The sequence below is a fragment of the Patagioenas fasciata genome, chromosome 1, assembly GCF_037038585.1.
Source record: "Patagioenas fasciata isolate bPatFas1 chromosome 1, bPatFas1.hap1, whole genome shotgun sequence".
Classification (NCBI taxonomy): Eukaryota; Metazoa; Chordata; class Aves; order Columbiformes; family Columbidae; genus Patagioenas; species Patagioenas fasciata.
In genome coordinates this window covers 2,018,046-2,042,343 of record NC_092520.1, presented here as the reverse complement: position 1 = coordinate 2,042,343, position 24,298 = coordinate 2,018,046, and the positions used below count along the sequence as shown (strand labels likewise).

The 24,298-nt window shown below is 46.6% G+C and overlaps 1 protein-coding gene across 1 annotated transcript in view; it reads left to right on the top strand.

Moving 5' to 3' along the window:
* The window catches only part of PGM2L1 (phosphoglucomutase 2 like 1), a 50,559-nt gene extending 26,544 nt beyond the window's left edge, over positions 1-24,015 (top strand). The window contains exons 6-14 of the mRNA XM_065834073.2: positions 722-915; positions 2,374-2,563; positions 5,288-5,385; positions 6,139-6,319; positions 8,568-8,661; positions 12,496-12,625; positions 14,925-15,114; positions 15,590-15,723; positions 20,302-24,015. Of these exons, the coding sequence (XP_065690145.2) occupies positions 722-915; positions 2,374-2,563; positions 5,288-5,385; positions 6,139-6,319; positions 8,568-8,661; positions 12,496-12,625; positions 14,925-15,114; positions 15,590-15,723; positions 20,302-20,404 (1,314 nt within the window). The 3' untranslated portion in view covers positions 20,405-24,015. The remainder of the gene's footprint in view (positions 1-721; positions 916-2,373; positions 2,564-5,287; positions 5,386-6,138; positions 6,320-8,567; positions 8,662-12,495; positions 12,626-14,924; positions 15,115-15,589; positions 15,724-20,301) is intronic.
* The last annotated feature ends 283 nt before the right edge of the window (positions 24,016-24,298 follow it).

Genomic DNA, 24,298 nt, shown 5'->3' with positions numbered 1-24,298 from the left:
CTTCTGATACAAAACATTTTACTTTTGTGAAGATACTGGATTCTTTTCTAGTTTTTCAGAGGAATTGTTTTATCTTTCACTGTTTCCCCCGCGAATTCAGCAGCTTCGGAAGGTTTTGTCCAATTCTGACCACACTTGACAAAGTTATGAAGATTCTGAGTACCAATGGGTTTTGTAAAAGCCAGAAGAAAAGAGAGATGAATGGGCCTCAGTAGAAAGTCGGCGCTGTGAATTCAACCATCCTGATGGAAACAAGCGTCTAAATAATTCCTTAACAAAACCTTTTTATAGTTTGACAGGGTTTCTCGCTGCTAGATTATAGTTGTTCAGTTACGGACAAACATGTACCTTGGCACACGCTTATCTGGTTTCCTTCCATTTCAAAAGCAAGTTGTGCTTCTTTATCAAAAGGGATACCAGGCTATGTAGAAGGTGTTTTTCTTGTGTTGCTGTTCGCACAGTGCTGAGTTAAAGTGCCCAGTTCCTGCTTCTCACGTCTGGGTGATTTCAGACACAATAGTTGAACACCAGCTTTCTTGAAAATAGGTTGTGTTGCTGAGTAACTATCATGACATAAAATCATAAACTATCTGATTCCATATATTTTTGAGAATTGAGCCGATCCGATGCCAGGAAATACGCAGAATCCTATAGCTAAATAATTTCTGGAGTTAATAATCTTTGTAGATAAACACTGTCGTGTTCCTTCAACTTCCACCAGGTTTATTGGGAAAATGGAGCCCAGATCACCGCTCCTCACGATAAGGAGATCATCAAATGTATAGAAGAGTGCGTTGAACCATGGAACGGCTCTTGGAATGAGAATCTAGTAGACACCAGTCCCCTTAGGCAGGATCCTCTGAAGAAAATCTGTGACTGCTACATGGAGGATCTGAAGAAGATCTGTTATCACAGGTATTGTATAAAGCAAAATGTACTTAAATGATGGGTTTTAATGAAGTTCTAGATTACATGTGGAAAATTGAGCAGTGGGAATAATTTTTTGGCCATCTCTCCATTGTGTCTCACCCCATCTCTCTCTGACGTGTCATTGAATAAGATGGTCACCATATTTAGGGCTAAAGTGACAATAAAACAACCTGCCTTTGGATTCTTGTCTGCAATAAAGCACCCTGATGTAAACCATTTAATGCAAATAAATATGGTCCCAAGAATTCTGAATAAAATGCAGAAATTCAGGGTAAAGCTGAGGTGTGAATGCATGGAATAGAAGTGGGGAGATTAAAGGTTAAGGGGGACAGACGACAAGGATAAAAGGAGGAGAATGAATAATGTAGGTAGAGCCGGAGTAAGATCTTCAGGGTGGTAGAAGAGCTTGAGTTTGATGCGGAAATTAATGGTTCATTCTTGGGAGACTTTCAGCTGATTTAGCAGAAGGTAAATGTTTAATTTTCCAGGAGAAGAAGCTTTAAACCAGCAATTTAATGAACTAGAACAAGGGCAGTTGTAGAGTCTTGCATCTGGACAGGAACAACCCCAGGTTCCAGTGTAAGTTGGGGAGCAGTGTAGGGGAAAGGGACCTGGGGGTCCTGGGGCCAGCAGGGTGAGCATGAGCCAGCACTGGGCCCTTGTGGCCAGGAAGGCCAATGGTACCTGGGGTGGGTTAGAAGGGGGTGGTCAGTAGGTCAGAGAGGTTCTCCTGCCCCTCTGCTCTGCCCTGGGGAGACCACCCCTGGAATATTGTGTCCAGTTGTGGCCCCTCAGCTCCAGAAGGACAGGGAACTGCTGGAGAGAGTCCAGCGCAGCCACCAAGATGCTGAAGGGAGTGGAGCATCTCCCGTGTGAGGAAAGGCTGAGGGAGCTGGGGCTCTGGAGCTGGAGAAGAGGAGACTGAGGGGGGACTCGTTCATGGTTACAGATATATAAAGGGTGAGTGTCAGGAGGATGGAGCCAGGCTCTTCTTGGTGACAACGAGTGTTAGGACAAGGGGTAATGGGTATGAACTGGAACACAAAAGGTTCCCCTTAAATGTGAGAAGAAACTTGTTCCTGGTGAGGGTGTCAGAGCCTGGCCCAGGCTGCCCAGGGAGGTTGTGGAGTCTCCTTCTCTGCAGACATTCAAACCCGCCTGGACACCTTCCTGTGGAACCTCAGCTGAGTGTTCCTGCTCCATGGGGGGATTGCACTGGATGAGCTTTCCAGGTCCCCTCCAACCCGTGACATTCTGTGATTCTGTAATTTCCAGTGAAAGTCCAAATGAGAACTTTTCCCTAGTTCCTTCTTTGAAATCAATGCAGAACTCAGCAGAATAGTACAAAGTGTAACCGCATTTTCTTTTGCTTTTGCTTTACCCCATGAAAGCAGTCTTGTGAAATAACCAAATTCTTACTGAACTTCTTTTTTTCCTTCTCAGGGAGCTAAACGAGCAAACCAATTTGAAGTTTGTTCATACCTCTTTTCATGGCGTCGGACACGACTACGTGCAGGCGGCTTTCAAAGCGTTTGGCTTTCAACCCCCCATTCCGGTACCTGAGCAAAAAGATCCAGATCCAGACTTCTCCACTGTCAAATGCCCAAATCCTGAAGAAGGAGAATCCGTGCTGGTATTTTTATTTCTACTTCATCATATTTTTATGAGTTTTCCTCTGTTTGCATAGGAAGAAAACAGCGAGTATGTGGTTTTCAGCTGTGGGCAGTTGTCCTGTCCCACCAGATGGGATGAGGGGTGGGTTAAGTCTGAATGCGATACGTGCCCTGTCCCAACATTTGAGACAGATGTGAGTTAACTCTGGGTATTTCTGCGTGGTAACATGAAGTGAATAACAGACAATCACTCCAGAGGTCTAATTCAATTAGGAATTTACTAGAAGCATGTGGTGGAATACAAATTACAGCGATTAGTGACATGGCAAAGGTGTATTAATATAGCACAAAACTTAACAAGACTTTAGCAGCAGAATGTACAATGCTCGAGAAGGAAAACTAAGATATCAGAGAGAGACAAAGATATCAAAGATAGCAACAAGACTGGTGAAGGGCCTTGAACACAAGCCCTATGGGGAGAGGCTGAGGGAGCTGGGCTTGTTCAGTCTGGAGCAGAGGAGGCTTAGAGGTGAGCTCAGCACTCTCTAGAACGACCTGAAGGGCAGTTCTAGCCAGGGGGGATTGGGCTCTTCTCCCAGGCAGTCAGCAATAGGACAAGGGGGCATGGGCTTCAACTCGGCCAGGGGCAATTGAGGCTGGAGATGAGAAAGCAATTCTGTGCAGAGAGAGTGGTCAGCATTGGAATGGCTGCCCAGGGAGGTGCTGGACTCACCGGCCCTGGAGGTTTTGAAACTGAGATTGGCCATGGCACTTAGTGCCATGATCTGGTCAATGGACTGGAGTTGGACCAAGGCTTGGACTGGATGATCTCTGAGGTCTTTTCCAACCCAGTCCATTCTGTGATATTGTTGATTGATCCCATGACGTCCTCTGGAGGGGGGTTGTCACAAGAGAGTCATTTAGGGTTCCGCTTACAGCAGAACAATGTTTAGATTTCTTAGAGAGAAGCGTGACTTAAAAGAGTTTGGTGGCGCGTTCACTCTATTATTTACTGCGTGGGGGAAATACAGCAAACCGAATGCAGCTGATCTTCTCTGCGGATGTCTGTCCATTCACCAAGCAAACTGTCAGGATTCTTCTCTCCCTGATAACTGTTTGCTCTGGGCTGTTTAAAGCTCCAGAGGCAAATGTTCCAGTGAGGCCTGATAACTGTATGCAGAGTGGACTTTCAGGAGACAAAATGCATAGGGAAAACATAAATTAATGGAGTAGACTAGCAGGAGGGCTGGATCCAGCTGGGAACCTGTGCAGAGGTCCAACCGAGCATAGCAAACTATAGACCTTGCTATATTTTTATACCTTATATCTTAATATATAACCATTCACACCATGATTCAGTCCAATAGCGAAATTTCGCTTGGGGGTCTTTTTGCTTCTCGTTGGATCTTTTTCTCTGATTCCACGTGGGCCTTTGTTTTGTTCAGCTGTTGACATTGTTTCTGGTCCATGGCCTTGCAGGTGTTGTTTTGGCTGGATAAATCCTTTCTTAGCAAAGTGCAAAATAGGCCTTGTCTTATAAGTGTTCAACGAAATTCATGGTTGCTTTTGGTAAATATGAGCAGAAGTTTACAGCTTCAAATTTTAGCAAATCCAACTTAGCAAGTAACCTGAAGCAAAGAGTATATTAAAAATCATACAACCTTTTATCTCTAAATAATTCATTATATATAGTGTGCATCTACTTACACTAAATGATTAATATTGAGCCTAAATTGGGCTCATCCGCTGACCTGTGAGTAGTAAAACCATCGCCGTGCAGCTCACTTATTTAGCAAGGGGAGCTCAAAGTGGCTCATCCAGGCTGTCCTATTTATAGAATGAAGCGGTTGACTCGTAGTCAAATCGCACACAGGTGGTTCATCTCATCCCTCTGTTTGCTCTTCGTGCTAATTAGGAAGACTCATCTGGAGGTGGGTTTGGGGTCTTGAAACGAGGGGAAAGTTCACAATACTGACCAGAAGTGAATTGTTTCACCTGTAGCTGTTGGTTCGTGGTTTCTTCTGGTAGTTGGTTTTCTGCCAGATGGTTCATCTCTATCATCCCAATATAGGCCATGAGGCCTTCACAGCAACACTGTTATTTGCTTCTGTCTTAAAAATCCATGTGTTGTATCACAAAACCTTGGGAAAGATAAAACAAGGTGTCTGGCTCCACAGCCAGCTATTTTTCCCCCCAAAGCATCAAAAACTAGATGTTTAAGGCATAACATCATCCTTTGTTTCGACTGGGACGGGGGGAGCGCATGGAGGTTGTCACAACAATCCATGTGAGCTTTTATATCACTGCATGTTACGGGTAAGTAGGAAGACTGGGGTTTTGCCCTTGTGATTTTTATATTTTATATTGTCTCTCTTCCTCTTTCCCCTTCCCCTTTCCTCTTTCTTTCCCCTTCCCCTTTCCTCTTTCTTTCCCCTTCCCCTTTCCTCTTTCTTTCCCCTTCCCCTTTCCTCTTTCTTTCCCCTTCCCCTTTCCTCTTTCTTTCCCCTTCCCCTTTCCTCTTTCTTTCCCCTTCCCCTTTCCTCTTTCTTTCCCCTTCCCCCTTCCTCTTTCTTTCCCCTTCCCCCTTCCTCTTTTTTTCCTCTTCCTTTCCCCTTCCCTTCCCCTTCCTCTCCCCTTCCCCCTTCCCCCGTCCTCTCCCCTTCCCCCGTCCTCTCCCCTTCCCCCGTCCTCTCCCCTTCCCCCGTCCTCTCCCCTTCCCCCTTCCTCTCCCTTCCCCTTCCCAGGAGCTGTCACTGAGGCTCGCAGAGAAAGAAAGCGCTAAAGTGGTGGTGGCCACTGACCCAGACGCAGACAGACTGGCAGTGGCAGAACAGCAGGAGAAGTAAGCGACGGGACCTTTTCTTTTACCTCTTTGTGCAGAAGAGTTAGTGACAATTGCCGAATATCCCCAAAGCTTTGACAGTCCCGCACCTTCAGCCCACTCTTCCCCGTCGTGACTTAGTTATTTGGGTTATTTTCCTTGCTGGCTTCATCTTTGGGTATAGCTTCACCTAAAATCATGTATTTTAAATAAAATAACTGATTAATAAGATTAAATACTTATCAGTGTTACCGTAAATGGCCAAATAAAATTGAATTGAAAAGTTACTAAAGACAGTAATATCTTGTTATTATTGTGTTTTCACTTCTATTAAGCAAACCAGTTCTGCCTTGGGACAGTCAGCTGTTGGGGGCTATTTTTTTGTTTTCCTGGCTTCTTTATATTGAATCTAAATTATTTTTCTCCCACTAACAGGCCAAAAATCTGCTCGCTGTGTAAGTAACTGTCTATAACGCACAGTTGTGCAGGCACTGCAATGTATGGACTCATATAGACTCCTTCTGTTAGAGAAATTAAAAAGACCGAAGCTATTTTAAAGCTAGACGGTAAAGATACTTGGTATCTTTGCTTGCAAATAGAACGCACTGGGCTTGTAAATCATCCAGACGTGCTAAATGTGCCGTCCTGTTAGTACGGTGGCTTTGTCTAGAGCGGCTTGTTGTGCTCGGATCCCAGTTGTTCCAACAACCACAGAAAACATCTCCCCTTGAGATGGCAAACATGACAATACTCTGTTTCCTCTCCTGTCCACAGCGGGCGCTGGAAGGTGTTCACCGGCAACGAACTGGCGGCTTTGTTTGGCTGGTGGATGTTTTCTTGCTGGAAGGAAAACCGCTCGGAAGACGCGGATGTGAAGAACGTTTACATGTTGGCGACCACGGTCTCCTCGAAAATTTTGCGGGCGATTGCGCTTAAGGAGGGATTTCACTTCGAAGTGAGTGCTGGTGTGACAGAATGAATGATCGCTGCGTTCTTCGTCTTGCCCCTCAACTTAGGGCTTTATGAAATGAAAACCAGATGATTTCCAGTCTTTTGGTTGGGAGTTTTGATGTGTTCCAACTTGAGAATGCTGGTTTTATCTAGACAGGCCTGATTTCAGCATCTTGCAGCCAATGCAGATGGTGAAATCAGCTTATGCAAAGCTGCAAGGAGGCTGTGACTAGCAGGTGACACAGATTAAAACCTAAATTACGTATAAGAGAAATACCTTTGTCTTGGTTATTTTCCTAGAGATAAACCCTTCCGTGTAAGGGAATGAAAGTGTGTGCAACTTGGTGTGTTTGCTACAAAAATTGGGTGGTTTTGGATGGATTTATAGCAAACAAAGGTTGCACAATATTCCTTCACTAGGAGGTTTTAAATTTGGGTTTGCTTCAAATTGTGACCGACAAAGCAACTCTTATGTTCACATCCTTAATGCCATTTCATTGAGGACTTGCTAAGAAAGAAAACTGGGAGCGCCCCTGCAGATGGGCAATTATTATTTTAATTTTGGCATTCAAATTAAGTACTTGCTGTGATTTCTGTTGGATCTTAACCCTGAGAGATGCAAGTGCTCTAAAGCTCAGCACAAACACACCGAACTCCAAGTCTTGTTTCATACGCCTCTTAATTAAAGCCACGTGCAGTAGGAAAAGATATTTTACCCAATGGTGACAAGTTAAAAACTTAAATTGAAAGCAGCGCTGTAAACAATTTTTAGTGATTGTCCAGATATGCTTAATTGGGTTGAATCTCACCGCCTTGTAGTGAGTTTTGTTAACTCACTAAGTACTGTTCATATATTTTTTTTCTGGAAGGGGTCACATTTGGCTGGAAAACCCTCAGGATCTCCTCGAAAAGCTTTGCCTCTTTGTACCTTCCAAACAAAGACCATTTTCTGTTGACTGCTTTTGTATAATTTGAATAAATCGGGCAGTGCTCTTCCCTCTCAGGAACCAAAGTTGATTTTTGTATCTCTGTAACAACCAGACCAGGTTGTTACAGAGCCCTGCACTTTGGCCACAACAACCCCCTGCAGCGCTCCAGGCTGGCACAGAGTGGCTGGAGAGCAGTCAGGCAGAAAGGGACCTGGGGGGAATAATGGACAGGAAGCTCAACAGGAGCCAACAGTGTGCCCGGGTGGCCAAGAAGGCCAATGGTGTCCTGTCCTGTATCCAAACCAGCGTGGTCAGCAGGACAAGGGCAGTGAGGCCACACCTGGAGTATTGTGTTCAGTTCTGGGCCCCTCAGCTCAGGAAAGAGATTGAAGTGCTGGAGCGGGTCCAGAGAAGAGCAACAAGACTGGGGAAGGGACTTGAACACAAGCCCTGTGGGGAGAGGCTGAGGGAGCTGGGCTTGTTCAGTCTGGAGAAGAGGAGGCTTAGAGGTGAGCTCAGCACTCTCTAGAACGACCTGAAGGGCAGTTCTAGCCAGGGGGGATTGGGCTCTTCTCCCAGGCAGTCAGCAATAGGACAAGGGGGCATGGGCTTCAACTCTGCCAGGGGAAATTGAGGCTGGAGATGAGAAAGCAATTCTGTGCAGAGAGAGTGGTCAGCATTGGAATGGCTGCCCAGGGAGGTGCTGGACTCACCGGCCCTGGAGGTTTTGAAACTGAGATTGGACACGGCACTTAGTGCCATGATCTGGTCAATGGACTGGAGTTGGACCAAGGCTTGGACTGGATGATCTCTGAGGTCTTTTCCAACCCAGTCCGTTCTGTGATTCTGTAACTTTTCTTCTTGACTAACTTTGTCCTGTTGTCTCATCTGATAAGCACCACAGAACATCTTATCTAATCTCAGAGAGCACCACAGTCTCTCACTCCTTGATTTTGATGTTTGTATCCTAGTTGTGTATTTCCTAGTAAAGTGCTGCCCAGTGACTCTTTGCCTTAGTTTCATAATCTATACAGAAGATACAACTTACCCATCGTTTGACTTTACTGTCCCTGTTCTATTGGTCAATTGATTAGATGTAAATTCAAGGAAATTATTTGAAGTAAATAAGAAAAATATCCTTAAGCTTTGGTGTTTAGATCCTGATTGACTCCCATTGACCCTAAAATTTCGAATGCGTTATCCTTTTTTTTTCCCCTTTTTCTTCTTTTAGTTTGAGGTCTCCATTTTATTTTCCTGAACTTCCACGCTTGAAACAACACAGAAAATGTGTATTTAATGCATATATTTTAATTTCTGTTTCAGGAAACGCTCCCTGGTTTTAAATGGATTGGAAGTAGAGTGAAAGATCTCCTGGATAATGGAAAAGAAGTTCTCTTTGCGTTCGAAGAGTCTATTGGTATGTGTGTTAATATCCCTTTAAAATACTGAGAATTGTGGGGGGAAAATGCACCTTAAAAGGAGTGGTCTTAGTTAGGAAAAGAAACACAAAGGTACTTTATTCTTATTCTTTATTGTTGTAGTGCTCTGCTCTCATCGAATCACCTTGCCAACTAGCATCATCAATGCTGTATATTGAATAACAACTTGCTAGTACTTTTGTCTACAATTCTTTCATTCCCATTTCCCTGTCACTCATCTTTTCCTTTACATTTATTTCTGTTTTCCTCTTCCTGCTTCTCTCTTCCATTCTTGTCTTCCCTTTGTGCACTATCTGGCTTTTTTATTTTAACCTGCATTGCTCTGCGTTTTATTGCCTTTGATTCATAGACCACCATGAATTTTACTCCCTGTCAAACACCACCACAATTCTTTTGAATTCTCTTGTGGCAGAGCTCGACTCACCTCTGGATCACTTGACACTTTTCACCCTTCCTAGAGCGCGCTCGACAATTCGGGAGAGTATTAATGTGTGATTGTGGGATGGTGTTTGTGGCAGAATGCAAATCCCCCTCTCTCCACCTCCCTCCTTCAATATGGAAGGAGTAGACACATCTCCCTCTCTCTCTGCTGTTTGAGGCTGACAGCTTGTTTTGTTTGGCCCCAGAGCCCCCTGGCCAGGGCCGTTAAGAGAAAGGAGAAGGGAGCGCCGAGGTGCCAGGGAGCCCCTGGGCACCTTTGACCAGTGTGGGGGGATGTTTGGAGGCTTCAGGGCAACCCACAGCCAGTGTGGGGGATGTTTGGAGGCTTCAGGGCAACCCACAGCCAGTGTGGGGGATGTTTGGAGGCTTCAGGGGCACCCACAGCCAGTGTGGGGGTGCAGAGAAGCTTGTGGAACGCCCACAGATCTGATCAGGCTATAAAAATGGGATTCTCGTCGAGGCTCTGCCCCTTGTGCAATCCTCTTGGAGTTACGAGCTGAGCCGCTGCCGCCAGGAGGAGCAGAGACTCCGCTTGCCTTGCCGTCAGGTGTGTGAGTAAAATTAACCCTCGCAGGATTGTGAGTGTATTATAAATTAATCCTCACAGAATCGCGAGTGTACACTTTCCGTACTCAATACGAGTACGTGTATCCCTTTAAAATAACCCCACACCGTGTTCATGCAGTGTGGACTCCTCCGGGACTCAGGGACGGCTCCAGCATTGTTTTGGTGAAGCCACGTGCATGGACTCTGTGGACCTCCTGTTGTATTAGTTACTGCCCCTTAATAATTGCCTCAACTGATATCCGAACCTGTATTCAAGTCACTTTGGAGTGCTAAAACCCTATTTCTCACCGGTTTAATAAAAGTTGTTTTGGACCCTGTTGTCCCTTAAACGAACCTCAGGTGCCTCCGTGACAGCGTTTTGTGTCATTGTTTTAATTTGGCGTTTGGGGATTGAATGAAACAGCAGTTGATGGATAACTACTCCCACCTGCTTGGATGTGGAAAGGGCAGAAGGAATATGGAACCTACTCCAGGGTGTTACAAACCCCAGACCACTTCCCTTCTTCCGTCTTACTGCTCCGAATTAATGACATGGGAAAACCACTCGTATTTAGGGTCGGTTCATTGGCTCATGTTGGAGTCGTGTTCCCCACGGGCAGGTAAAAAGCGTCACGTACTTTTGAGAGCTGAGGTCGGCACTCACCCGCGTGCAGATTTCTTACATGGAACAACAAGTGCGTAACATCTGCATTAAACCAGAGAAAAGTGGTTAATTGAGCATGAATCAGCCCTTTGTATTCCCTTTTAAAGAGCTCTTCCTATCATCTTGCATGACCAGGATACATTGTTTTTCAGATGACTGAGTCTGCATCGTTCTTGGGGCTGTACACACGCAGAAAAAGACTCTCCCAACAACTCATATCCACCCCATGCGTGTATTTCAAGATAGGAACAGGTTCCTTGGTGGAAAATGTGGTCAAAGAGTTGAATTACTTGCCTGAGATGGCAGAGTGGGTATGTGTTGAGCTTGGGATCTGTTCTCCAGTGTCTTAAAGTTTTATTCCAAGCATTTTCCTCCAGGGGTTTTTCTTTCCCTGCTGAACATCGTCGTTCCCACAATGAAATGGTCTGAATTGTGGGGCTGTCAATGCACGGGCAGGAGTTGCACTTTATGATCCTTGTGGGTCCCTTCCCACTCAGGAAATTCTATGATTCTGTGAATATTTGTGATCCACTCATATCTGATCCTGATCCTGTGCAGCTTCGTGATACAAACCTGTTCTTATACAGATTGAAAGTCCTGAGATGCCAGAGCCAAACTACTGTTGCTTTGTGGCCTTTTAGCCAAAATTAAGCACAGGATCTGTTTTGAAGCACTTCCATTTCTTACAGGCCTCATTTGTTCTGTGGAACTGGGAAGCGGTTTGCTCCGATCACCCAATCCAACACTGTAACTCCTCCAGGACCTGTGCGGTTTATTTCATGCTTTGGAACAATATGTGAGGAGTCCAGACATGTGCAGGACTGGCATTAGATGGAAATATGTCAATATTCCTGTTGACCTTGCCTTGAGCACTCTATCTTGGTCATCCTAACCACACCACTTACCTGCAGAGAACTGCGTAGCGAACGTTTCGGATGTAGGAATTCTCCACTTTTTAGGATAAACGGCAGCTTTCTGGGACAACGTATTCACATATAATACACCATTTGAAAATGAGGGAGGCACCAAAGCAGGTGTGTTGCCTGCGTGCTGGTTTCAGGCTGGAGAATTGGGCAGGGAGAAATGGAATGAACTAGAACAAGGGCAAGTGTAGAGTCTTGGATCTGGACAGGAACAACCCCAGGTTCCAGTGTAAGTTGGGGAAGGAGCTGTTGGAGAGCAGTGTAGGGGAAAGGGAGCTGGGGGTCCTGGGGCCAGCAGGGTGAGCATGAGCCAGCACTGGGCCCTTGTGGCCAGGAAGGCCAATGGTACCTGGGGTGGGTTAGAAGGGGGTGGTCAGTAGGTCAGAGAGGTTCTCCTGCCCCTCTGCTCTGCCCTGGGGAGACCACCCCTGGAATATTGTGTCCAGTTGTGGCCCCTCAGTTCCAGGACAGGGAACTGCTGCAGAGAGTCCAGCGCAGCCACCAAGATGCTGAAGGGAGTGGAGCATCTCCCGTGTGAGGAAAGGCTGAGGGAGCTGGGGCTCTGGAGCTGGGGAAGAGGAGACTGAGGGGGGACTCATTCATGGGGATCAATATGGAAAGGGTGAGTGTCAGGAGGATGGAGCCAGGCTCTTCTCGGTGACACCCAATGACAGGACAAGGGGCAATGGGTGCAAATTGGAACACAGGAGGTTCCACTTAAATTTGAGAAGAAACTTGTTTGGGGTGAGGGTGTCAGAGCCTGGCCCAGGCTGCCCAGGGAGGTTGTGGAGTCTCCTTCTCTGCAGACATTCAAACCCGCCTGGACACCTTCCTGTGGAACCTCAGCTGGGTGTTCCTGCTCCATGGGGGGATTGCACTGGATGAGCTTTCCAGGCCCCTTCCAACCCCTGACATTCTGGTGTTCTGGGATTCTGTGAATTAATAAGATCTTGCACATATATCGCTTTGGAAAGAAGGCAGCTTGGCCATACTGTGTGTTTAACACTGGACTATGTGAGATTCCCCTCAGAGAGCAGATGTTATCAATTAATTGATTATAACACATGTCTTTCCAGCCCTGTGACCCGTAACTTTGATTTCACACAAAACACGCAGTAATAAAACCAGTTGACACGTATTAACCAATTTTCTTTTTCAGGAAAAAGGTTAAAACTTGAAGCACATCAGTGTAACAGCATCTCACCTTATTTTTCCACGACGAATTCTTTTCTTTTTAGGCTTCATGTGTGGCACATCGGTGTTGGATAAAGACGGCGTGAGCGCAGCTGTGGTCATAGCGGAAATGGCGACGTACCTGGAGCACAAGAACCTCACACTAGCACAGAAACTCATTGAGATCTACGAAACGTAAGTTGTACTTTTCATGACTGTGAAACCGGTTGAACTATTTTGAACTGTTTTGGAGCTGAGAATAATCCAGGAAGTATTTTTAATACATCCCTCAGATGTTTTCTCACTATCAGTTCTTTTTTCTGATGCTGCAGTGTTCAGAATTACAGATGCCACTTGAATGCCACATATCCCAAAAGACTGAAGAGACACTTTTTATCATGTTTCTGCAATAAATTATGGAAAAAGTAGAATTTTGCATACGGATCCCCCAGGGCAAACTTTTCTCTTGTATTTAATTCATGCTGTATTGCTTCTCTTATCTTTTCCTGGGTAGCTATATCTTAGTGTGCCTTACTTTAAACACCTAATATTTTCACCAAAACACTGTCTGGGGATTGTTAGAAGATCACATGATGATGGCAGAGCGGTGGACGTGATCTACCTTGACTTGAGTAAGGGATTTGACAGAGTGTCCCACAGCATCCTCACAGCTGAACTGAGGGAGTGCGGTCTGGATGAGCGGGCAGTGAGGTGGACTGGGAACTGGCTGAAGGGAAGAAGCCAGAGAGTCGTGGGCAATGGGGCAGAGTCCAGTTGAGGCCTGGATCCAGTGCAGAGCCTCAGGGGGCAGTGCTGGGGCCGGGATTATTCAATATATTCATCAGTGACTTGGATGAGGGAATAGAGTGACTGTCAGCAAGTTTGCTGGGGACACCAAGCTGGGAGGAGTGGCTGACACGCCAGAGGCTGTGCTGCCATCAGAGACCTGGACAGGCTGGAGAGTTGGGCGGGGAGAAATGGAATGAACTAGAACAAGGGCAAGTGTAGAGTCTTGGATCTGGGCAGGAACAACCCCAGGTTCCAGTGTAAGTTGGGAAGGAGCTGTTGGAGAGCAGTGTAGGGGAAAGGGACCTGGGGGTCCTGGGGACAGCAGGGTGAGCATGAGCCAGCACTGGGCCCTTGTGGCCAGGAAGGCCAATGGTACCTGGGGTGGGTTAGAAGGGGGTGGTCAGTAGGTCCTGCCCCTCTGCTCTGCCCTGGGGAGACCACCCCTGGAATATTGTGTGCAGTTGTGGCCCCTCAGTTCCAGAAGGACAGGGAACTGCTGGAGAGAGTCCAGCGCAGCCAGCAAGATGCTGAAGGGAGTGGAGCATCTCCCGTGTGAGGAAAGGCTGAGGGAGCTGGGGCTCTGGAGCTGGAGAAGAGGAGACTGAGGGGGGACTCGTTCATGCTTACAGATATAGAAAGGATGAGTGTCAGGAGGATGGAGCCAGGCTCTTCTCGGTGACAACCAGTGACAGGACAAGGGGCAATGGGTGTAAACTGGAACACAGGAGGTTCCACTTAAATGTGAGAAGAAACTTGTTGGGGGTGAGGGTGTCAGAGCCTGGCCCAGGCTGCCCAGGGAGGTTGTGGAGTCTCCTTCTGTGCAGACATTCAAACCCGCCTGGACACCTTCCTGTGGAACCTCAGCTGGGTGTTCCTGCTCCATGGGGGGATTGCACTGGATGAGCTTTCCAGGACCCTTCCAACCCCTGACATTCTGGGATTCTGGGATTCTGGCAGAGATTTGTAACAGAACAGAGGTTAAAGGAACGGCCTGTGTTCAACAGCAATAAAACGAGGAACATGTTTATGTCAAATGAAAAGTCATACTGTGATAAGCCCAGTTTATTGGGAGAAGTTCCACAGCTTTAATGGGATTATTAGCACAATTACAGCAAACCATAGACGCCATTGATTTTCTTGCCAACCCAGCAGAAAGACCAATTGCGGAACCTGGAACGAGGAAGCACGAACGCGGATGGGCGTTTGTCTCTTTGTGGCACTCGGGAGTTCGCTGTGTCACGAGCAAACTGCAGCAGAAACAATTCTGCACAACTGGATGAAAAAGCTGTCAAGGATCATGATAAAAGATGGATTCATCTCCTGGTCACGATGCAGAGAAGGGTCTCTGTAGAACGAGGAATAGGTGGAATGCAGCGAAGAACAACTTATATTTCACCGTGGTGTAGGAATGATACTGTATATTAATTTACAGAGGGCTGCCGAGGCTGCACTTGACCAAATGGTTGGCTTTTATTTCTTTGGATCTGAAACCTTTGCTTGAATTTACAAATAGCTTAGGATGATCTGAGGAATGCTGTGAAATCAGCTTCAGAGCCCAGACCTTTCCCTATAAATATCTGTTTCCACAGCTGTGAGAGCTGCATTCTGGTTCTGTTATTACTTTTCCAACCTGGGGCTTTCTTTACATACCAAATGTACAGAAAACTTCTGAATCTTTTACCTGAAAATGCTCATCTGCTTGCAGGTATGGATATCACATATCCAAGACTTCGTATTTCTTGTGCTACGATCCTCCTACGATCAAAAGGATATTCGAGAAGCTTCGGAACTTCGATACCCCTCAGTGTTACCCAAGCTTTTGTGGGATTTACAATATTTTACACGTACGAGATGTTACCACTGGCTATGACAGCAGCCAGCCGAATAAGAAATCGGTGAGTTACAGAGTTTTATTGCAGGAGGGGTTCTCTTTTGGAAGAAATTAAAAGGTAAATGGACCAAAGCTGCGCAGAAAGATGTTCTTTGTCGGCTAAGATCCCAGTGTAATTACCATCGTATATTAAGAACACTCAACAACATTTACTGGGAGGAAAACTGCTTGTGTGTAAAACGACTTCACTGTAGTGGTGACTATTTTGATATAACAATGACTGAACTTTTTAAATTCAACAGAATTTGAGGCTTCTTCAGTTCTTAAGCTGCCTATCGGGCTTCCAGGTGTTGGAATTGCAGTGGGAGGCAATCCCATTATCCTGAAATACTGAGTCTGATTGAGGCGATAGGCAGCAGATTTCAGCACATTTCTTTAGCTTTCTATGTGCTGAATGTTGTATTAAAATAAAAATAAGAAACCCCTCCACATTTGTGTTCATTGGGGTGGTCTGTAACTAAACATGATTGTTTTTACAGGTGCTGCCAGTGAGTAAAAGCAGCCAGATGATCACCTTTACGTTTCAAAACGGTTGCGTCGCCACCCTTCGGACCAGCGGGACAGAACCAAAGATCAAGTACTACGCGGAGATGTGCGCGCTGCCCGAACAGAGGTTGGTGGCAAGTCTGTGCTTTTGGGCTGAAAAATTGATATTTGAGGTCTGTTCCCTGTGTGGAGGAGGATTCTTCTACCTTCTTGGAGACCTGAGCCTCAGCTGACTGTTCCAGCCTGTTAAACTGGCCAGCAATGCACATTCCTGCTCATAAGAGACCCCCCTCTCCAGTGAATAAGACAAAATGAATTTTCAGCATCTGGTACTGTAGAGGACTTCTTTAATTAACTTAATTCCCCAGCTTCCAGTATAAATTGGGGAAGGAGCTGTTGGAGAGCAGTGTAGGGGAAAGGGACCTGGGGGTCCTGGGGCCAGCAGGGTGAGCATGAGCCAGCACTGGGCCCTTGTGGCCAGGAAGGCCAATGGTACCTGGGGTGGGTTAGAAGGGGGTGGTCAGTAGGTCAGAGAGGTTCTCCTGCCCCTCTGCTCTGCCCTGGGGAGACCACCCCTGGACTATTGTGTCCAGTTGTGGCCCCTCAGTTCCAGAAGGACAGGGAACTGCTGGAGAGAGTCCAGCGCAGCCACCAAGATGCTGAAGGGAGTGGAGCATCTCCCGTGTGAGGAAAGGCTGAGGGAGCTGGGGCTCTGGAGCTGGAGAAGAGGAGACTGAGGGGGGACTCATTCATGGGGATCAATGTGGAAAGGGGGAGTGTCAGGAGGATGGAGCCAGGCTCTTCTCGTTGATAACCAATGGTAGTACAAGGCGTAATGGGTTCAAACTGGAACACAGGAGGTTCCACTTAAATTTGAGAAGAAACTTGTTCCTGGTGAGGGTGTCAGAGCCTGGCCCAGGCTGCCCAGGGAGGTTGTGGAGTCTCCTTCTCTGCAGACATTCAAACCCGCCTGGACACCTTCCTGTGGAACCTCAGCTGGGTGTTCCTGCTCCATGGGGGGATTGCACTGCATGAGGTTTCCAGGGCCCTTCCAGTCCCTGACATTCTGGGATTATTCTCTTGGAATTACAAAGTCATGAAGTTGTGCCAATATCCTTAAACCCAGGTGGATTCCTGTTGTTTTTGGGAATTTGCTGTGTTGCTCTGAGTTTCTGGATAGCAACTAGAGGTCTCTCCCCTTCTGACAGCCACCTGGATTCAGCTTCTTCCAGTTGAAAAGGGGAAAAAAAAAAGCATAGAATGTATTTACACCATTGAAATCTTTGGATCATGTTTTTAAAGTGTTCTGAACTGACTGTGGGGTAACAGCAGGTCAGAGAAGTGGTAGGAGTTCTACACCCCACTTTTCTGAGTGGCAGCTCTTACCAGGAACTTGTATTTATTTGGTCAGAGAACTTTCTGATTGTCTGGTAGATGAAAGCACTTTGTTTACGTGGGCATGGAAGAGTTGTGGTGAACGGAGCCAAATGCAGTTGTTGGCCGGTCAGGAGTGGTGTCCCCAGAGCTCCGTGTTGGGGCCATTTCTGTTTAATCTCTTAATCACTGATCTGAATAAAGGGATCGAGTGCACCCTCAGTGAGTTTGCAGATGACAGGAAGCTGGGTGAAGTGTTGATGTGCTGGAGGGTGGGAAGGCCATACAGAGGGGTCTGGCCCGGCTGGGTCGATGGGCTGAGGCCAATTGTCTGAGGTTCACCAAGGCCAAGTGCGGGTCCTGCACTGGGGTCACAGCAACCCCAGGCAGCGCTACAGGCTCGGGGAAGAGTGACTGGAAAGTGCCCGGCGGAAAAGGAGCTGGGGGTGTTGGTGCCAGTGGCTGAACATGAGCCAGCGTGTGCCCAGGTGGCCAAGAGGCCACCAGCATCCTGGCTGGGACCAACACTGGTGTGGCCAGCAGGCCCAGGGCAGTGACCGTCCCTGTGCTGGGACTTGGGGAGGCCAAACCGCCGATCCTGGGGGCAGTTTTGGGTCTCTGCCACCAAGAAAGGCCTTGAGGTGCTGGAGCAAGTGGAGAGAAGGGAACGGAGCTGGTGAGGGGCTGGAGCACAAGTGTGATGGGAGCGGCTGAGGGACCTGGGGGGTTCAGCTGGAGAACAGGAGCTGAGGGGAGACCTTCTGATCTCTGAACTGCCTGTAAGGAGCTGGGAGCTAGGGGGGCCGGGCTCTGCTCCCCAGGAACAAGCACCAGGAGCAGAGGAAACGGCCTCAAGTTGCGCCAGGGGAGGTTGAGGTTGGATGTGGGAACAATGTCTTCCCCAAAGGGCTGTGGGGCATTGGAACAGGCTGCCCAGGGCAGTGCTGGAGTCACCAGCCCTGGAGAGCTGGACAGACGGACATGAGGTTCTGAGGACATGGGTTAGTGCCAGAGTTAGGTTAGGGCTGGACTTGATGATCCTGAGGGTCTTTTCCACCCAAGATGATTCTATGCTTCCATAAACCCGAGAGTGGCCAAGGTACCATTTGGTGTAGACGCTGAAGAAAATGAAAGATACAGCGGAGCCAAACAGCTGCACCAACGAGGAAGAAATAAATGCTAGAAAAATTGCCCTTAACCTAATTTTAACACAAGTCAAGGCCAGATGCTTTGATGCTTCATTTGGGCTTCAGAAAGATACATCGACCTTGAGTTTTAGTAATACCTATGATTAACAACAATTATTATCTGGAACAGAAAATTGAAAAGCTTTCAAGCTTCCCTGGTTCGAGGCATTAAATGGTCTGTAGAAACCTCAAAAGACACTCTTCTCTGTGATAGCTTTGCGAATATTTTTATGAGTTGCTGTTTATTGATTATTCTTAAAAGCTGAGCATCAGGAAACTCAGTTTTATGGGAGCGTTTTTAGGTATTTTCATTAAAAGGAGGTGGTGACCTGAAGAGCAGCGATACATTCGTTATTGCCAGTTCCACAAATGAACACAGCAAATGTCAAGAAGTCTGGTTTGTATGTTCTCCTTTACAAACAGCCTGAGTTCCTCTCCCTCCAGTGAGACACTGGGGGTAGGAGAGGGATTATGGATTTTTAGAGGAGTGCTGCAATATCTTAGTGTTTGTGCGTGTGGATGTTGCCTTTTTACTCGAATAAATGGCTGCGTGTTTAAATAAGGAAAGGATCGGTATGTTACAGTGTCCCTTTGTGAGCCGTGGCACTTTGCCTGATTACTCAGTCCCCCTAAATTGCACATTAGTCAAAATACAATCAGATACCAAACGCCATGGAGAGAAAAATATGGGCTATCGACATTTGCTATTAGAAGCTCATTCTGACTTTTTAATCAATTTACAGCCTGTGTCTGACCAGTCCTGCGCTGGTTTTGCAGTCCTTAGTTCTTGTGTCCCCCTGGAGCGCAGAGCCCTCTTGTGGCCGTTCTTTTTTTAATAAAGTTAAGTTAAAATTGTGATAGTTACTACCAAGAAGTAGCTTGTTAAAGCAAATGGATGGAGCCATGGACTACCTTGATTTGAGTAAGGGATTTGACAGAGTGTCCCACAGCATCCTCACAGCTGAACTGAGGGAGTGCGGTCTGGATGAGCGGGTAGTGAGGTGGACTGGGAACTGGCTGAAGGGAAGAAGCCAGAGAGTCGTGGGCAATGGGGCAGAGTCCAGTTGAGGCCTGGATCCAGTGCAGAGCCTCAGGGGGCAGTGCTGGGGCCGGGATTATTCAATATATTCATCAATGACTTGGATGAGGGAACAGAGTGACTGTCAGCAAGTTTGCTGGGGACACCAAGCTGGGAGGAGTGGCTGACACGCCAGAGGCTGTGCTGCCATCAGAGACCTGGACAGGCTGGAGAGTTGGGCGGGGAGAAATGGAATGAACTAGAACAAGGGCAAGTGTAGAGTCTTGGATCTGGGCAGGAACAACCCCAGGTTCCAGTGTAAGTTGGGAAGGAGCTGTTGGAGAGCAGTGTAGGGGAAAGGGAGCTGGGGGTCCTGGGGCCAGCAGGGTGAGCATGAGCCAGCACTGGGCCCTTGTGGCCAGGAAGGCCAATGGTACCTGGGGTGGGTTAGAAGGGGGTGGTCAGTAGGTCAGAGAGGTTCTCCTGCCCCTCTGCTCTGCCCTGGGGAGACCACCCCTGGAATATTGTGTCCAGTTGTGGCCCCTCAGTTCCAGAAGGACAGGGAACTGCTGGAGAGAGTCCAGCGCAGCCACCAAGATGCTGAAGGGAGTGGAGCATCTCCCGTGTGAGGAAAGGCTGAGGGAGCTGGGGCTCTGGAGCTGGAGAAGAGGAGACTGAGGGGTGACCTCATTCCTGGGGATCAATATGGAAAGGGGGAGTGTCAGGAGGATGGAGCCAGGCTTTTCTTGGTGACAACCAATAATAGGACAAGGGGTAATGGCTTCAAATTGGAACACAGGAGTTTCCATTTAAATTTGAGAAGAAACTTGTTCCTGGTGAGGGTGTCAGAGCCTGGCCCAGGCTGCCCAGGGAGGTTGTGGAGTCTCCTTCTCTGCAGACATTCAAACCCGCCTGGACACCTTCCTGTGGAACCTCAGCTGGGTGTTCCTGCTCCATGGGGGGATTGCACTGGATGAGCTTTCCAGGTCCCTTCCAACCCCTGACATTCTGATGCTGGTAGGCAACATAGAGCTACTCCATCACCATCAGATCTTGGTTTTATTTTATTTTTAAATAGATTCTTGGCATTTATCAACCCCCTGACGTGATATTATTCTCTTTCTAGTGACAGAACCGTGCTGGAAGAAGAACTTCAGCAGCTTATTCAATCTTTGATTGTGAATTTTCTGGAGCCGGATAAGAACGGACTGATCTGGCGCTCTGCTTAGATCTCCCATCACTTCTGTTCGAAGGAGCGACCGCCGGCCCCGCGACGTCTGAAACCGAGGAACCAAGAACAGAATTCAGTTTAATACATGTGTGTATGTGTGTTAAACAAACAGCTCCAGTTGTATTCTCTAAAGAAGAAGCATTCTTTTGTCAGGCTTTTCACCAAAGTCTGGGCTAGAAAATTGGGGTAAGGAGAGGACATGAGAGAAAAGAACAGGATTTATTATTATATTAATATTAAATTATATTTATTGTTACAATTTCCTGTCCTTTTGACCAAATTAACCCGCACCAATGCTAATGAACTGCCGTTTAAGACAGGTGATCTTAACAAGGAGATCTTGTCTTAAGCTCGTTTCAGGTATCAATACCTTTTGTGTGAAAACGTTGGAAATTTGGGCAGCGTTTGAAGGAAACGATCGCTCCAAACTGACGAAAAAAAGCCTGCTTCTTCCTAGCTGTGTGCGTGAGTGTTGGTATCATCGTTACAGGTCTTAATTTCCAAAGTGATGCTGAAGTGGAGCTTGGCGCTTGGCATTTCCAGCTATTTAAGTATCTTCTGTTGGTCAAGGTGCTCTTGGTGCTTGCGTCTTTCCTGTGCGTATCTTCAAGTATTGACTTGACGGTGAAACAATAGCGGCAACACACGCGGGTCCATGCTTTGAATTCCGTTGTGCATTTCTGAGGCTTCCAAAGGAGGAAAAACATCCTTATTCCTCAGTTAAATGGCCCATTTTAACTCCTATAGGCCTTGTAACCATTTTTTGTCCCGCTGTCCCCCATCTTTAAAGGGACTATTTTGGTTTTGTTGGCTTGGATTCATGCTGTATATTAAAAAAAAGGAAGAAATTGGAGGTGAGACACTGACATCCTTGATTTGATTTTCCTTGTCATTAAATCATGATTAATTTTGTAGTCACATCTTACAAACTGATTTGTTAGAACAGCAGTTTGCAGATGCTGTTATTCATTACCTTTTAGGGCAAATTATTAACCATTTCCCATTAGCTGTTTCCTCCCTGTGCTTGAGCAGAAAGTGATAAACTGAGAGTAATAGTCGCTACTAAATTTCTAATATACGCCTTCAGAATAAAGTCAATGATGTTCCGGGCACCTCCCGCTATCACTTTGCGGTAATTACATAAATAGATAAAAATGAACATTTAACCTCTGTATCGAAGGTTAAATTCAAGCCGTTGTTTTGCTGCTATTGTTAAATACATTTGTCCTTATTCCACCCTTGCAGCTTGATGCCGTGGGATGGCGCCGCGCGTTTTGTTTGTACGTGTCGCATCTCGATGGTTTCAGAGAGCAGCGAGGTTTCTGTGGCCGCGCGGATATCGGGTATTTCATGCTGACAGCAGCTTTGCACTAGAACCGCGGAGAGGTATTTTTGCTGTATATGAATGTACGTGTCCTGCAGAAGCTCCGTGTGTTGCACAAATTCGCCTTTACCGCCCGTATTTATTTATTTTCTATTTGGAGAGAAGGTCTTACCCAATGGTTCCGCAACCGAGTGAAACGCACCTAACGCCAAAAAGCTTGTTTGTTATCCATTGTACGTTTTACTGACGCAGCGAGGAAAAGAAGCCGAAAGCATTTACGCTTAGAGTATCCTCATGTTATTGCACAGCGCTCGGAAGGCGTGAAGACATTTCTGGCTGCCGCTTCGTCTTCGGTTTCACAAAAACGTGCAAATCGTCATGAATTCAACAGAGGCTTCACCGTTTGTTCCACCCCGACAGCAGCTTTAAGCTTTTTAGGCGTTTGGGATTGTTGCTTTTTAAATCGCTTTCTTAATCGTTCAGAAGAGAACGAGCGACTCGGAACAGAAGTTTGAACAAAGGTGAACACTGTAAAAAGCGTGTGGTGTATATCATAGCCGTTAGCGTTAGGAGTGACGTCTTGTGAGTTATTTTTGTGCTCCTACAGAGAGCAGGAACCCGCAATTTCCCAGCGAGATCTGCTTTATATCAGCAGGCAAGAGTTAGAAACGCAGGATGGAAGAAAATCACGATTAACGTTCTCAATCGCCGTCCGTAGACATCGGGAACTGTTCGATATCTTTAATTAAAAACACAGGGTTTAAGTATTTGGGATTCTTCTCGTCGATAGATTTGAGCAGTAAGTTCTAGGCGGAGCGACGCTTTTGGAACGACAGCAACAGGCACAACGTGTTGAATGTATTTTAAGGTATTTTATTGCTGTTTTTAAAGCGCTCCTACCATTGTTTTCTTATCGTATTGGAACCGTTTGATATATTTATACTGTTCCATTTCTGGAACTCTTTATCTCCTCCCTCCCATCTCGCTTCCCTGACTTCTGTTACTGTGAAGGACTCCGATTCTTTGGTTTTCATTGCCCTGGAACTTTGTTATACGTTGTGTTTAGAGTTTGTTGGGCTTGTGCACAACCTTTTTTTTCAGTTGTCAGCTGCTCTTTAGTACTTTTCAGATAAGAACAAAAGCTTTGCAGACCCGAGTAGGAAGCAGATACCAGATCAAAACCCGCTGCGGATTTGTTTAATAGGCGCTTCCAGTTCCAATACACCTTTTCAGAGGTTGGTCTACAGCAAGTCATTGGCTTAAACTCTTAATTAGCCAGCCAGTGATTTGGTTTTAGCGTTTGATAAAATGAGGAGAGCTTGGTGTTTTTGGCTTTTCCCTTTTCGATGTGAGAGGTTTCATCTCCATCCCTCTCGGATATGTGGTAAACTCGTGTTTCCTCCAGCCTAGGATGGGACCTTTGTAAGGAGAAGTGGGATCTGCCCTGAGTACATCTCCCAATTTCCTTCATTTTAACTACTATTTGATTTAAGCAGGGGAGATGCTTCTTTGTGTCACCCACAGCCTAAATGAAGAATTCAAATTCAATGTATTTCTATGCAGACGTTGAGGTGAGTTACAACACCCAGCACACACTGCCCGGGGCTCCTCCACCCCAATTTGCACCTGATTTCAAGCCTGTTGCTGTATCCTTAGTTGGAGGATGTTGACATTTCCAGTGGTATTCCCTGATTTATGGGTACTCAGCACTTCCTGTCCCCTCCTTGGCTTCAGGATTTCAGCTCCTGTTTTATTAAAGGGAGCGCGTTGTGGGACACTCAGAGGAGCCGCCAGGTGGGACGATGGTTTCTGGTGTTCGGAGCAGGGCGGAACGTGTGTTCTGCTACAAAAAGCCCTTGGATATTGTCTTTAATTCTAACACTATGATTGTTACCGCTTCATTTTGTCTTCCCCCCCTTTTTTTGCCACATTTTCTCCACAAGTAAGATGCAGGGGGGGACTCTTTGCGTGGTGACATCTGGATGGTTCAAGTCCAGCTTGATACCCAGAACGTTTTCCATCCTTCTCCACCCTTTGTGTGCTCCAGAGAAACTTTGCACGAAGTGATTGAAGTACCTGAAGTTGCTTTGTTCTCCTCATCTGGAATCCTGGCGAGTTCTGGATCTGTTCTCCTGTTCACCCAGTGGTTGTTCTGTAAAACTCGGGCATATTACAAATACAGAGTGAGAATTTGCACTTTTCGGAAGTATTTCTGTGTGTATTGCTACGTGGATTTAGCTGAATGAAGTGTTAGAACTAATAAAATATTCTCTTCGTAGTAGCAACCCTTCGTGTTTCTTTGGTCTTTGTTCAAACGCTGTTGCCTCAAAAACTGAGCTGGGACACAATTGTTCCTGACTTGGTGTAGGAGGAATATTGACCATGGGTTTCTCAGACACCTAAAACCCTCGGAACAACAGCGTTTCCTGAAGATGATGATGATGCTACATGAGATCCAGCCTGTCAAATGGTGACATCGTTTCCGAGAGTCTTGACACTGAAGTTGGCCCAGGGCAGAGCACCAAGGTTGTGACCCCAAGTCACCGCTGATGCCACCAGGTGGGAAGA